Source organism: Lepidochelys kempii, chromosome 5 (genome assembly GCF_965140265.1).
Source record: "Lepidochelys kempii isolate rLepKem1 chromosome 5, rLepKem1.hap2, whole genome shotgun sequence".
Lineage (NCBI taxonomy): Eukaryota > Metazoa > Chordata > Testudines > Cheloniidae > Lepidochelys > Lepidochelys kempii.
In genome coordinates, this window is record NC_133260.1 from 131,141,141 (window position 1) to 131,155,095 (window position 13,955).

Genomic DNA, 13,955 nt, shown 5'->3' on the forward strand with positions numbered 1-13,955 from the left:
ATAAAAACCCACAGCAGGCCTGTGACAGCTGACTCAGGCTCGCAGCGCCCGGACTATGGGGCTGTTTCATTGCAGTGTAGACTTCCAGGCACAGTTGCAGCTGGGATGGGATAGCCCCGGGTGTCTAACTGCTGTGTAGACATACCCACACGCTTGAACGCTGTATAGATAATTTGTGCTAGCTTTCTAAAAGTCCCCAGAAAATGAGACAGGATAATGAAACGATTAAGGACAGAGAGGAAGGGAAAATGTGCATATATTCACCCCACCCATAAATAGTTTTAACTTTTTCTGTTCATGAGTTACTAAATAGTTTCTTCTCTTGGCTGCTGTTTTTGCTTCATACTAATATGTTCTCTCTGTCTCTTGGCATGGGTTTCTGCTCAAGGCTATTGTGAGTATGGCTTTCTGTTTCATTAACACTATTATGTTTTTAGGCATTTATGGTTTTGATAAAAAATGAGATGCTTAAATATGTAAAGTTACATTTTGTCACAAATGAAAAATTATTTTGAAGCTTTTTTTAAAAAAAATGTTTATCCAGCTGTGACTTAACCACAAGGTACAGCTTAGGACACCACAGGTGTAAGGTATTTGTGCATCTGTAGTCAAACAGTAAAGACATGAGAACAAAGAACAGGGGAAAAAAATGTAAAGAAAAAAGTTGAGGCTGAACTCCTGTCCCTACTGAAGTCAGTGGTGAAACTTCCATTGATTTTGGTGGAACCAGGGTTTTAGACCGATTTATTTTAAAAGTGATGTTTCTTTAATGCTTTAGTAGTGCAACTCTTCAGGAAAGCTTGCTGCGCTGTCTTTTAGTTTCAGATAAAGAAGTTTGTATTACCCTGCAAACATACCAGAGCATGGAGAAAAGAAAACAAATGAAACAGAATTTTTTTTTTAATAAATTGATCTATTCAGTATTGCTCCAATTTCAGAGAAATGGTTGTAAAGCATCCTAACTTCCATGTGATCATATAACTGTCAAGGGAAGGATAATTACTACAGTACCATAGAGAACTGCTGTAAATGTTTGCTATAAACAGAATGAAATGAAAATATGGCAGCTTTGGTATAAATATAAAATTATGTTTTTCACCATAACTGATATAATCTAAATTTCCACAATTTTTTAAATAATTAACACACTTAACTTTCTATTTTAGTCAATTCTTCTGAAAAAGAAGCTCGAAGAACATCTGTAAGTAATAAAACTTTCCTGTATTGTTTTTGTATTATGAAATAAAAATACTGACTTTCTGTACATTGGAGAATGCTTAGCCAGTAGCAATAGCAGGAAGGTAGCCACTCATTAATGATCTGGAAGATATGTAAGCAACAGAAGTGTAGACAGTCAAATATACCTAAGGAAGCCATTATTCAAGTATTATTTACATCTTGTAGAGAAAGACTTTGCCAAAGAAAAATAATTAAGGAAGAATAATCATTTTATGGTGTTAGAAAATTTGATTAAAAATTTTGTAAAGCTTAAATCAAGAGGAATAGTTCATGGTGTCCTGAAGAAAGCACTTTAATATAAACAGTATTTACTTGTCCATTTTTAAGTATACGTTATAGCAGTGGTTCTCAACCATGGGTATGCAGAGGTCTTCCAAGGGGTTCATCAACTCATCTAGTTATTTGTCTAGTTTTACAACAGACAACATAAAAAGAACTAGCAAAGTCAGTACAAACTAAGATTTCATACAGACAATGACTTGTTTATACTGCTCTATGTACTATACACTGAAATGTAAGTACAATATATATATTCCAATTGATTTATTTTATAATTATATGGTAAAAATGAGAAAGTCAGCTATTTTACTGTGACACTTTTGTATTTTTATGTCTGATTTTGTAACCTTTAAGTGAGGTGAAACTTAGGGGCACACAAGACAAATCAGACTCCTGAAAGGGGTACGGTAGTCTGGAAAGGTTCAGAGCCACTGCATTATAAAAGATAATAAAAAATAAGGTAGGTGAGGTAATAGCTTTTATTGGACCAACTTGTGTTAGTGGAAGGTACAAGCTTTTGAGCACAGTTCTCTTCTTTATGTCTGGGGAAAGAAGAAGAGTGTCCGGGCTAAATACAGGCTGGGACAGATTAAGCAGAAGGGGTAATGCATTTGGAAGTAGTCACTTTAAATGAAGTAGGCAGCTGGGGGTCAGATTGTTATTCATAAAGGGTTTGAAGTGGGCAGTTAAGGGTAACAGGCAGAGTGCTGTGTTATAAATTGCTGTAATGAGTCATAAACCAATGTTCATGTAAGATCATGGTTTTTGGTGTCTAGCAGAATTATAAATTTTAATTTCCAGGCTCGCCTTTTGAAGGTGGTGTGCTGGTTGCCTTTGATCTATCTAGAGATCATGCAGGAAACCCAAAATAACCATCAAAAAACCTGATGACAGACATCCAACACAAAAACAGAAAGTGGAACCAACTACGTCAGCTCCACGACCAACAGAACACCACCTCTCGGAGAAACTAAGACACTATTACCCATCACAGGACAAAAAGCAATGGGCTTAAATTGCAGGAAGGGAGGTTTAGGTTGGATGTTAGGAAAAACTTCCTAACTGTCAGGGTGGTTAAGCACTGGAATAAATTGCCTAGGGAGGACAAATCTCCATCATTGGAGATTTTAAAGAGCAGGTTAGACAAATACCTGTGAGGAGTGGTCTAGATAATACTTAGTCCTGCCATGAGTGCAGGGAACTGGACCTCTTGAGGTCATAGAATCATAGAATATCAGGGTTGGAAGGGACCTCAGGAGGTCATCTAGTCCAACCCCCTGCTCAAAGCAGGACCAATCCCCAATTTTTCCCCCAGATCCCTAAATGGACCCCTCAAGGATTGAACTGACAACCCTGGGATTAGCAGGCCAATGCTCAAACCACTGAGCTATCCCTCCTCCGTCCCATGGTCCCTTCCAGTCCTATGATTCTGTTGTATGGGGACACCACATGACACCCCAACATCATCAACCTATCAAGACTACTCCTAAACAGAACTGAAGTATCTGTACTCTGCAAGGTACTGATCTTCTGTCCCACCACAGAACCTGATACTCTACTAACATGTGGAGAACTAGAAGAATTCTTCCACCGACTCCACCTCAAGGAATTTTTTCACAACAAGGACATCGCCCACTGCCCCACTAACAGTCATAAGAAAAAAGAATAATCTGACTGAACACTCTCCCCCTGCCCCCTGGATGAAACCACACACTGGATCATTACATTGATTACTTCAGGAAAAAAACAGACTCTGAAATCCTCAACAAGCATTATAACCACCACAGTCTCTACCGCCAAGAGGATAGTTATACAGTCCCTGAAATCAGCCACCAGATCAAACCTTCAGACAAAGCAGGTGCTGTCGTAGTTCTTAATTGTAATGATGGCATCAACACAGACAACTCTCTGACACAACCTATCATAGAATATCAGGGTTGGAAGGGACCTCAGGAGGTCATCTAGTCCAGCCCCCTGCTCAAAGCAGTACCGATCCCCAATTAAATCATCCCAGCCAGGGCTTTGTCAAGCCTGACCTTAAAAACTTCTAAGGAAGGTGATTCCAGCACCTCCTAAGGTAACGCATTCCAGTGTTTCACCACCCTCCTAGTGAAAAAGTTTTTCCTAATATCCAACCTAAATCTCCCCCACTGCAACTTGAGACAATTACTCTTTGTTCTGTCATCTGCTACCACTGAGAACAGTCTAGATCCATCCTCTTTGGAACCCCCTTTCAGGTAGTTGAAAGCAGCTATCAAATTCCCCCTCATTCTTCTCTTCTGTAGACTAAACATCCCCAGTTCCCTCAGCCTCTCCTCATAACTCATGTGTTCCAGTCCCCTAACCATTTTTGTTGCCCTTCGCTGGACTCTCTCCAATTTATCCACATCCTTCTTGTAGTGTGGGGCCCAAAACTGGACACAGTACTCCAGATGAGGCCTCACCAGTGTCGAATAGAGGGGAACGATCACGTCCCTCGATCTGCTCGCTATGCCCCTACTTATACATCCCAAAATGCCATTGGCCTTCTTGGCAACAAGGGCACACTGTTGACTCATATCCAGCTTCTCGTCCACTGTAACCCCTAGGTCCTTTTCTGCAGAACTCCTGCCTAGCCATTTGGTCGCTAGTCTGTAGTGGTGCATTGGATTCTTCTGTCCTAAGTGAAGGACTCTGCACTTGTTCTTGTTGAACCTCATCAGATTTCTTTTGGCCCAATCCTCCAATTTGTCTAGGTCCCTCTGTATCCTATCCCTACCCTCCAGCGTATCTACCTCTCCTCCCAGTTTAGTGTCATCTGCAAACTTGCTGAGGGTGCAATCCACACCATCCTCCAGATCATTAGTGCAGGTATTGAACAAAACCAGCCCCAGGACTGACCCTTGGGGCACTCCATTTGACACCGGCTGCCAACTAGACATGGAGACATTGATCAATACCAGTTGAGCCCAACAATCTAGCCAGCTTTCTATCCACCTTATAGTCCATTCATCCAGCCCATACTTCTTTAACTTGCTGGCAAGAATACTGTGGGAGACAGTGTCAAAAGCTTTGCTAAAGTCAAGGAACAACACGTCCACTGCTTTCCCTTCATCCACAGAACCAGCAATCTCGTCATAGAAGGCGATTAGATTAGTCAGGCATGACCTTCCCTTGGTGAATCCATGCTGGCTGTTCCTGATCACTTTTCTCTCATGTAAGTGTTTCAGGATTGATTCCTTGAGGACGTGCTCCATGATTTTTCCGGGGACTGAGGTGAGGCTGACTGGCCTGTAGTTCCCAGGATCCTCCTCCTTCCCTTTTTTAAAGATGGGCACTACGTTAGCCTTTTTCCAGTCGTCCGGGACCTCCCCCGATCGCCATGAGTTTTCAAAGATAATGGCCAAAGACTCTGCAATCACATCCACCAACTCCTTTAGCACTCTCGGATGCAACGCATCCGGCCCCATGGACTTGTGCACGTCCAGCTTTTCTAAATAGTCCCGAACCACTTCTTTCTCCACAGAGGGCTGGTCACCTCCTCCCCATGCTGTGCTGCCCAGTGCAGTAGTCTGGGAGCTGAAAGAAGACCACACATCACAATTCACCCAGGAGTTTAAAGATACCATCAAATCCTTTCCCAAGCAACTCGAAGGAAAACTCTACAACATCATCCACCACGAACCACCCCCAGGGACCTTCTGCGTGCTTCCAAAGATACACAAACAAGGGAACCCAATTAGACCCATCGTATCTGGCCATGGCAATCTTATGGAAAGAATATCAGGACTCAGAAACCTTCCTTAAACCACTCACCACACAAAGGGCTAGCTTCCTCCAAGATACTAACAACATCCTCCAGACTGTGTTCCCTCTAATTTTTCCCATGCATGTGTGGCGTGAATTCTGTTATATGCACCAATATGGAGGTGATGTTTAAAACATCACCTCCATATTGGTACAGATAACAAAATTCATGGGGTGGGGGTAGGACTGAGGGGTTTGGAGTGTGGGAGGGGGCTCAGGGCTGGGGCAGAGTGTTGGGGTGGGGGTGGGGGTTAGGGCTCCGCCTGAGGCTGTGGGCTCTGGGGTAGGGCTGGAGATGACGGATTTGGGGTGCAGGCTGCCCTGGGGCTACAGTGTGGAGAGAGGACTTCCCTCTAGCTCTCTCTCCCCACAGCAGCACCTGGGCTGGAGGGGAGAGGTGCTTCTACCCACTGCAGCAGCTCCGGATCTGGGGCCAGGGGAGAGGTGCCTCTCCCCCGGCCGCGGCAGGTCCGGGGCGGGCTCAGTTGGGGCCAGGGGAGAGGTGCCTCTTCCCCAGCTGCGGCAGGTCCCAGCTGGGGCTGGGTTGAGGGAGGAGGGAGGGGTGCCTCTTCCCCAGCTGCGGCAGGTCCCAGCTGGGGCTGGGTTGAGGCCAGGGGAGGGACGCCTCTCACCTGGCTGCCGCAGGTTCAGTGCTGGGCTGGGTTGGGTCATGGGAGGAGTGCCTCTCCTCTGGCCACGGCATGTCCGGGGCTGGGGGAGAGACATCTCTCCCCGCCATAGCCTTGAGCACCTGCGTGGCACTTAATAGTCCTCTGCAAGGCCGTACAGCTTAGAGGGAACTTAGCCTCCAGAAACTCCACGTTAACAACCTCCACCTGAACACCATGGATGTCACCTCCCTATACACCAACATCCCTCGCCATGACAGCATCGCTGCCATAACTCAAATACAAATAAGATAATAGACAGTGCTTGGAAATCCACCCAAAACACATCACAACACTCATCCATGTCATCCTCACCTGCAACAATTCCACATTTAACAATGAACACCTTGACCAAACCATGGGAACAGCCATGTGTACTAGAATGGCTTCCTAATATGCCACCCTCTTTGTGGGCCACTTCAAGGAAGAATTTCTAGAAAAGTGTACCATGAAACCAATGATATACCTGCTATATGTAGATGATATTTCCATCATCTGGACAGAAGTCCTAAACTCCCTCATATATTTCCACCACAACTTCAACACCCGCCACCCAACCATCAAACTATCTCTAGAACACTCCCTTGACTTTCTGGACACTACAATTAGTTTAAACAGTGGAACCCTACAAATGACTATATACAAGAAATTCGCTGATCACCATGCTTACCTCCACAGATCCAGCAACCACCCAGACATACCAAAAAATCTGTTATCTGCAGCCAGGCATTCATATACCACAGACTTTGAAGAGAGAGTCTGAGCTACACACCTAAATACACTATAAACTGCCTTCACTAAACAAATACACTCCACCAGAGAAGTAGATCACAGAAGAGAATGGGCCAACCAAATACCCCAAGAGAACCTGTTTTATTACAGAAAAAAAACATATTGACTGCACATTCCTAGTTGTCACCTACCACGCCACACTGGAACCCGTACGGGATATCATCAAACACTTACAACCCATGTTTGATAGGGACCACATCTTGAAAGAAATCTTTCCTGAATCCCCTCTTCTGGCCTTCAAACAACCCCCAGCCTTGCCAAGCTCATCATCAGAAGCAGCTCCCCACAGAGCAGGACACACCAACTAACAGTGGCACCAGACCCTGCCAGAAAAACAGATGCAAAACTTGCAGACACACAGCAGGAGAGATATCATACCCACCATAACATAGCTTTCAAGATTCATGGATCCTACACGTGCTTATCAGAACAGATGGTGTACCTCATCCAGTGCATCAAATACTCAGTAAGTACGTGGGTGAAACCAGATGTCGACTACACTCTTCAGTGTACTCACGCAGGAAAAACGATAAACAAAAACACCCTAATACCTGTGGGTGTACACTTTTCACAAAGTGATCACTCCGTATCTGATCTTTCAGTACTTGTCCTCAAAGGAAACCTGCACAGCACCTCCAAAAGTTGAGCCTGGGAACTTAAAATCATAACTCGGCTGAACACCAAAAACCATGAATTTAACAGGGACAGTGATTTTATGGGTCATTACAACAATCTGTAACACACCACACTGCCTGCTACCCTTCATGCATAACTGATCTAACTCCCAGTTGCCTACTTCATTTCAAGTGAGCACCTCCAAAATGCATTACCCCTTCTGCTTTAACAATCTGTCTCAACTTCTATTTAGCTCAGATACTCTGCTTCCTTCCCCAGAGCAGAAGAAGAGCTCTGTGTAGCTCAAAAACTTGTACCTTCCACAAGCACAAGTTGGTCCAATAAAAGATATTACCCTCACCTACCTTGTCTCTCCCATATCCTGGAACCAACAGGGTTACAACACGACAAACAGAATAAAAGATAATATCTTAAAAATTTGATCATTTTGTTTTACCATTTACACACTTGTCTTAATTTTACACTTTTCTGAACTGCAGTTGTTACCTAAAGTTGTTCTTCAAGTGGTGGTCCCTACATGTATTCCATACGTATATGCGCATGCACACCATGTGCCTGAATCCAGAAATGTTTCTAGCAGTATCTGTTGACACGCACGTGCGTAGGGCATCCCCTTGTGTTCTCAGCCAAGGATATAATAGGGTGTGCGGGCCAATGTGTCTTCAGTTCCTTCTTACCACTGTGTGGCCCGAGTCACAACCCCTGTTCCTTCACACAGGGCTCTCTCTCTTTCAACCCACAAGTGGGAGTTACATAATGCCACACTCAGATACTACTTCCACAAATGGGGTACCCTGTGGTGGGACCTCTTTTCCACTTGTGAGAACTTAAAGCTGTCCCTTTATTGTGCCGGGGGGCCATGGGAGAGGACTCGCAGGGCGACGCTCTTCTCCTCCCCTGGACAGGCAACCTCCGCTATGCCTTTCCCCCCATTCTCCTCCTCCCACAAGTGTTACGCAAGATCCACTGGAACCGAACTACTGTAATACTCGTCACCCTATTCTGGCCCCATCAGTTTTGGTTCATGGATCTCCTCAGACTCTCCATCCACACACCACTCTGCCTCCAAACACTCCGGGATCTCCTCATACAGGATCAGTGCCGGCACCCCAATTTGATTTTTGGATGGGGCTCAAGGATAGACAGAGCATACTCCACTAAATCAGTGCATCCACCTACCTGTTTTCTGCCCCAAACCACATGCCTCCCACGCGGACAGGGTCCTGCATTCCCTCGACATCTGCCGTGTAAGTGGCATTCTATCTCCACAGGACTTACTCCTTTCGCTCATTGCCAAAACTATTTGTGGACGTTGCCGACCGATCCAAGGGCCAAGCCCTCTCCTCCCAATGAATCAAATGGGTCTTCAGGTGCATCCACGAATCCTAGGTATGATCCAACATACCACCACCTGATGGAGTCACAGACACTGTACATGAGCACAAGCAGCCACATTGGCCTGCCGTGCGAACGTCTTGTGGCAAGACATCTGTCGTGCAGCAACCTGGTGCTCTGTCCACTCGTTCACGTCGTACTACGCCATTGCACAAGCAGCGGCTACGGACACTGCTACGGGCCAAGCCGTACTGCAGACTGCACTTCCCATTGCATCCTCTCACCCACCTCCACACTGATTGCTGCTTGCTACTCACCCACATATGGAATAAGTGTAGGGACCATCGCTCGAAGAAGAAGAAGAAGAGGAGGAGGTTACTTACCTGTACCTGGAGGTTCTTCAAGATATGTGGTCCCTGTCTGTATTCCAATACCTGCCGTCCGTTCCCTCTGCTGCGGACTGGACTGCACAGCCGTAAGAGGGGGTGCTGAAAAGGGGATGTGTGATCTGCGTCTCTTATACCTTTGGCTGCAAACACGTGTGGGTCAATGGACACTGCTAGAAATACATCCGGACTCCGGTGCGTGGTGTGCATGCCACCCACTTATGGAATACAAATAGGGACCCCACATCTTGAAGAACCTCCAGTTACAGGTAAGTAACCTCCTCACTTAATGACCTACTGGCTTACAAGAAGTGTATAGTCTCTTTTTGGAGCATTGTGGGGGGTTAGCCAGTCTTTAATAATATCATAGCTGTCAAAATCATGTATTTCAAGCAGGCTTTGTACAGGTTATTGTAAATTATAAAGTAATTGTAGAATTTTGGACTCAGAATGGAGCTTTCTGATGTTACAACTGTGCATATACAGTAATGTTTTTTCTTCTGTTTTTTAAACAGTTCCATTCTTTGTTCATTCATAGAATCATAGAATCATAGAATATCAGGGTTGGAAGGGACCCCAGAAGGTCATCTAGTCCAACCCCCTGCTCAAAGCAGGACCAATTCCCAGTTAAATCATCACTCACCATGCCCTAGTGCCTCGCAGCCAAAAGTCAGCTTTGTTATAATTTCCTAGAATTGTAGAACCTGGAATTTTTTTTATTGCTTAATTTTCATTTGAGATGGAGAAGAGTGTTGGAACAATAATGTATCTTTTCACAATTTGTAACAGGGAGAAGCTGCATGAGGCTAACAATGAAATACAGAGGAAACGAGCTATTATTGAAGATTTGGAACCAAGATATAACAACAGTTGTGAGTTTTCCTCCATTAGAACACAGTCTTTACATTAAAAAGCTTGTATGTTCGGAGGGTCTTTAATTAACAGGGAACTGTAAAACGTTGTAAAAAAATGGATTGTAAATTTTTAAGTGTTTTATTGATACAGAATTATAGGGAAGTCTGACAATGGTAAGCAGATATTAATTCTTGCAGAGGAGACTATCAAGATTTACTGACCCTAAAGATATTGCTAATGTTTATAGAGAGGAAGCAGAGGTCACTTTACTAAAATCTTGATGCCCAGAGGAATGTCAAGTTAATACAGTTCTTTACTGGTCGTCATAACCTCAGTTATCCAAAATTGCTGTTATCTGAGATAGGCTCATATCCCTGGTATCTGTTACGTTAAAAATCCCTCCATGCTTATTAGCTCTCCCACAATATGCTGATACGTACTACATGTTGCGTCAACATGTGTTCAGATAGTAGACTGGAATGGTGCTGACAGAGTTGGAGGTTCAGAAAAATCATTAGAGTAAATCTTTGGACGCTGGTTGGTCAATGAGAATGTGGCTTTGGACAAGTAGGCCAGTTTGGGATTTCACAGCCATACACCAAGGCCCAATTGAAAAGGACTCTAAATGGTGTATTGCTTTTAGAAAAAAGGCAATTGTGTGCCGCCAGTACATTGAATAGGTTGGAAAAAAATAAGTGCCCCATCATCTTTCAAACAACAACGCCAGCATCTATCTGAAGGTGCCAGACAGGCTTTATTCATGAAAGGATCCTGTAAGATCTACATACTATTTTGTTCTGCATTAGTTTGACTGGGACACATTCCTTAGTTTTTTATCTTCTATAATATAAGACATATGGCTGGGGGACTCTGATAATTCAAAGATGTGGTATTGACTAGTCAGGCCTTTGTAAGATGTCAGCCCACATAATCCTTATGCCCACTGTGTCTGAGCGCGGGCACATTGATAGGGGATGGGCACACTTATGTATCTGTGGGGATGGGAGGGAAAATAGGCAGTGGGAGTGAGTGGCAGATGACAGTAAAGGGTTGAAGGAGGAAGTGACATTTTTAAATGGCTGCCCCTTCCCTCCCTCTCCATCATGCACATTATTGAAGATTTGGAACCAAGATATAACAACAGTTGTGAGTTTTCCTCCATTAGAAAACTCACCGAGAAAAGCCAAGCTGCCATTTCAGCAACAGTTTTCTCTGATTTTTCTAGAGTAAAAGCCAATCTGGGAGCTGTTCAATATTACAAATTTTGGTCTATTCATACAAGAGAAAAACTTAGCTCAAAAAGAGTTAAAGTTGAAAATGTTTTTCAGTGGAGTCCAATAACCGCACAAAATAATATTACACTTCACAAAAATTCCACACCTTAAAAATGATAAAATGTCTGGAAATAAAGAATATGGGGATTCAGCAACTTCCCCACTCGCTGAACCTCAATATTAAAGTATCTGACACCTTAAAGGGGCCTGATTTTTAGAGGGCAGGTACTTGGAATTTTTTCATAAAGGTGTCTCAAATTGAACACCCAAAAGCACTAGCAGCTTTTGAAAATCTTGGCCTAAGCTTTTATTTGGATAGGCCTAAATGCCATTTATGGAACCTTCTAAAGTTTTTGTACTTCAAGAGTTATCCTACTCTGAAGCGTCACAGTAAAAACTGTGTCTGTAATTAAATTTTTTGGGTTCTTTTAACAGTCATGAGTGGAAACAACTGAAAATATCTAGGATTGTAGGGTAGAGTAAGAAGCAAAATTTTTAAAATAGATAATATAACCTTTCTGACTATCCCTTTCTGACTCTAGTAATGATCAGTAAAGTAGATCTTACTTTTCCCGGTCACATTCTCAGTGTCAGGCCAGGAGAGGATGTTGCAAGTAAGATAAATGGGAGTGAGTGCCACAACAAAGTGCTATTGCAAAACAGATTATCAGGAGTTATGCCTGATCTGAGATTCTCCAAGAACCAAACACTTTTGTCATGCACCATTTGATCAGGGATGACAAAATCAGTCTCTTCAGACAAGTCCTTGGACGAACGATAATCTATACGGATGCTGTTGGCTAGATATCCTCATAAATCAACCCATTCAAGTGTCTGTACAATGAAACTGTCCTGCTGGTCCATAAAACTTATTTATAAAATGTTAAAAATAATTTGTTACTTTTATGTCACATTTTTGGTGAAATTCTTCAGTGTTACCTTTGGGGGAATATGTACAGGAGTTTTTTCTCCTATAGATTTCTTTAACTTATATTTGCCTTAGGTGAATTATACTGTCACAATGTTTTGGAACGTGTACTGCATTGCTAACCCTCACTTTTATGAATTAACAGTGAGTTGGCCAATAGTGACATTAATGAAGGGCACTAGTTATCCCTTTAATTTTCCATATGCTCCAATAGTAACGTTGTCTACAGGTTAATTATTTAACTGGTGCATACAGTGGAGTAGAACACACTGTTTCTCCCTACATGTGTTTCTGAGTTGTTGAATACTTAACCACTTTGTCTGCTGAATTAGTAGGACATTTTGCTATCCTGACTTGTGCTCTCCTTTACTGAAAAAATAAGTGCTAGCTATGGGTTTAATTTATATTTAAACATACAATATTAAAGTGTGTGTATTTTTAATATGACTTTTTTAAATGCGTTTCTCCCTACATGAAGCACTCAAAATTGAAGAATTACAAGAAGCTTTACGGAAAAAAGAGGAAGAAATGAAGCAAATGGAGGAACGATACAAAAAGTACTTGGAAAAGGCCAAGAGTGTAAGTGCATGGTGCTCTGAGCTGAGGTTTATGTTGCTCACCCCCTCTCTGTGGTAATGAAAATAAATAAAACAGATCTAACAATGTTAATCACCACAGGAAAGGAAGCTAATTAATGGGTTTTGTTGTACTTTTCAGTTTGATACCAATATGCTACATAGTATTAAGTTTCTCTTCCTGCAGAAGCCTCTACCTCAAATTCATGGTTGTGAAAACCAACTTCCCACTGCCCCTGTTCACCTATCTGTCTTTTATACAAACACCAATCCCCCCATTGGAAGCACCATATTCATTTACACCAGTGGTTCACCCAGTCCAGTATTCTGTCCTTGACAGTGACCAGCACCAGGTGGCACCTAGTAAGGTAACAATTTTGTGATAACCTGCCTCATGGGGAATCATAGAATATCAGGGTTGGAAGGGACCTCAGGAGGTCATCTAGTCCAACCCCCTGCTCAAAGCAGGACCAATCCCCAAATAAATCATCCCAGCCAGGGCTTTGTTAAGCCTGACCTTAAAAACCTCTAAGGAAGGTGATTCCACCACCTCCCTAGGTAACGCATTCCAGTGTTTCACCACCCTCCTAGTGAAAAAGTTTTTCCTAATATCCAACCTAAACCTCCCCCACTGCAACTTGAGACCATTACTCCTTGTCCTGTCCTCTTCTACCACTGAGAATAGTCTAGAACCATCCTCTCTGGAACCCCCTTTCAGGTAGTTGAAAGCAGCTATCAAATCCCCCCTCATTCTTCTCTTCTGCAGACTAAACAATCCCAGTTCCCTCAGCCTCTCCTCATAAGTCATGTGTTCCAGACCCCTTAATTATTTTTGTTGCCCTTCGCTGGACTCTCTCCAATTTATCCACATCCTTGTAGTGTGGGGCCCAAAACTGGACACAGTACTCCAGATGAGGCCTCACCAATGTCGAATAGAGGGGAACGATCACGTCCCTCGATCTGCTCGCTATGCCCCTACTTATACATCCCAAAATGCCATTGGCCTTCTTGGCAACAAGGGCACATTGCTGACTCATATCCAGCTTCTCGTCCACTGTCACCCCTAGGTCCTTTTCTGCAGAACTGCTGCCTAGCCATTTGGTCGCTAGTCTGTAGCTGTGCATTGGGTTCTTCCGTCCTAAGTGCAGGACCCTGCACTTATCCTTACTGAACCTCATCAGATTTCTTTTGGCCCAATCCTC

General features: G+C 43.4%; 1 protein-coding gene across 12 annotated transcripts in view; it reads left to right on the forward strand.

The window, feature by feature from the left end:
* Nucleotides 1-13,955, forward strand: part of HOOK3 (hook microtubule tethering protein 3) — a 143,195-nt gene that overhangs the window by 103,926 nt on the left and 25,314 nt on the right. For all 12 annotated transcript variants that reach the window (XM_073345890.1, XM_073345889.1, XM_073345888.1 and 9 more), the window contains 3 exons: nucleotides 1,167-1,201; nucleotides 9,911-9,993; nucleotides 12,657-12,757. In XM_073345890.1, coding sequence (XP_073201991.1) covers nucleotides 1,167-1,201; nucleotides 9,911-9,993; nucleotides 12,657-12,757 — 219 coding nt within the window. The remainder of the gene's footprint in view (nucleotides 1-1,166; nucleotides 1,202-9,910; nucleotides 9,994-12,656; nucleotides 12,758-13,955) is intronic.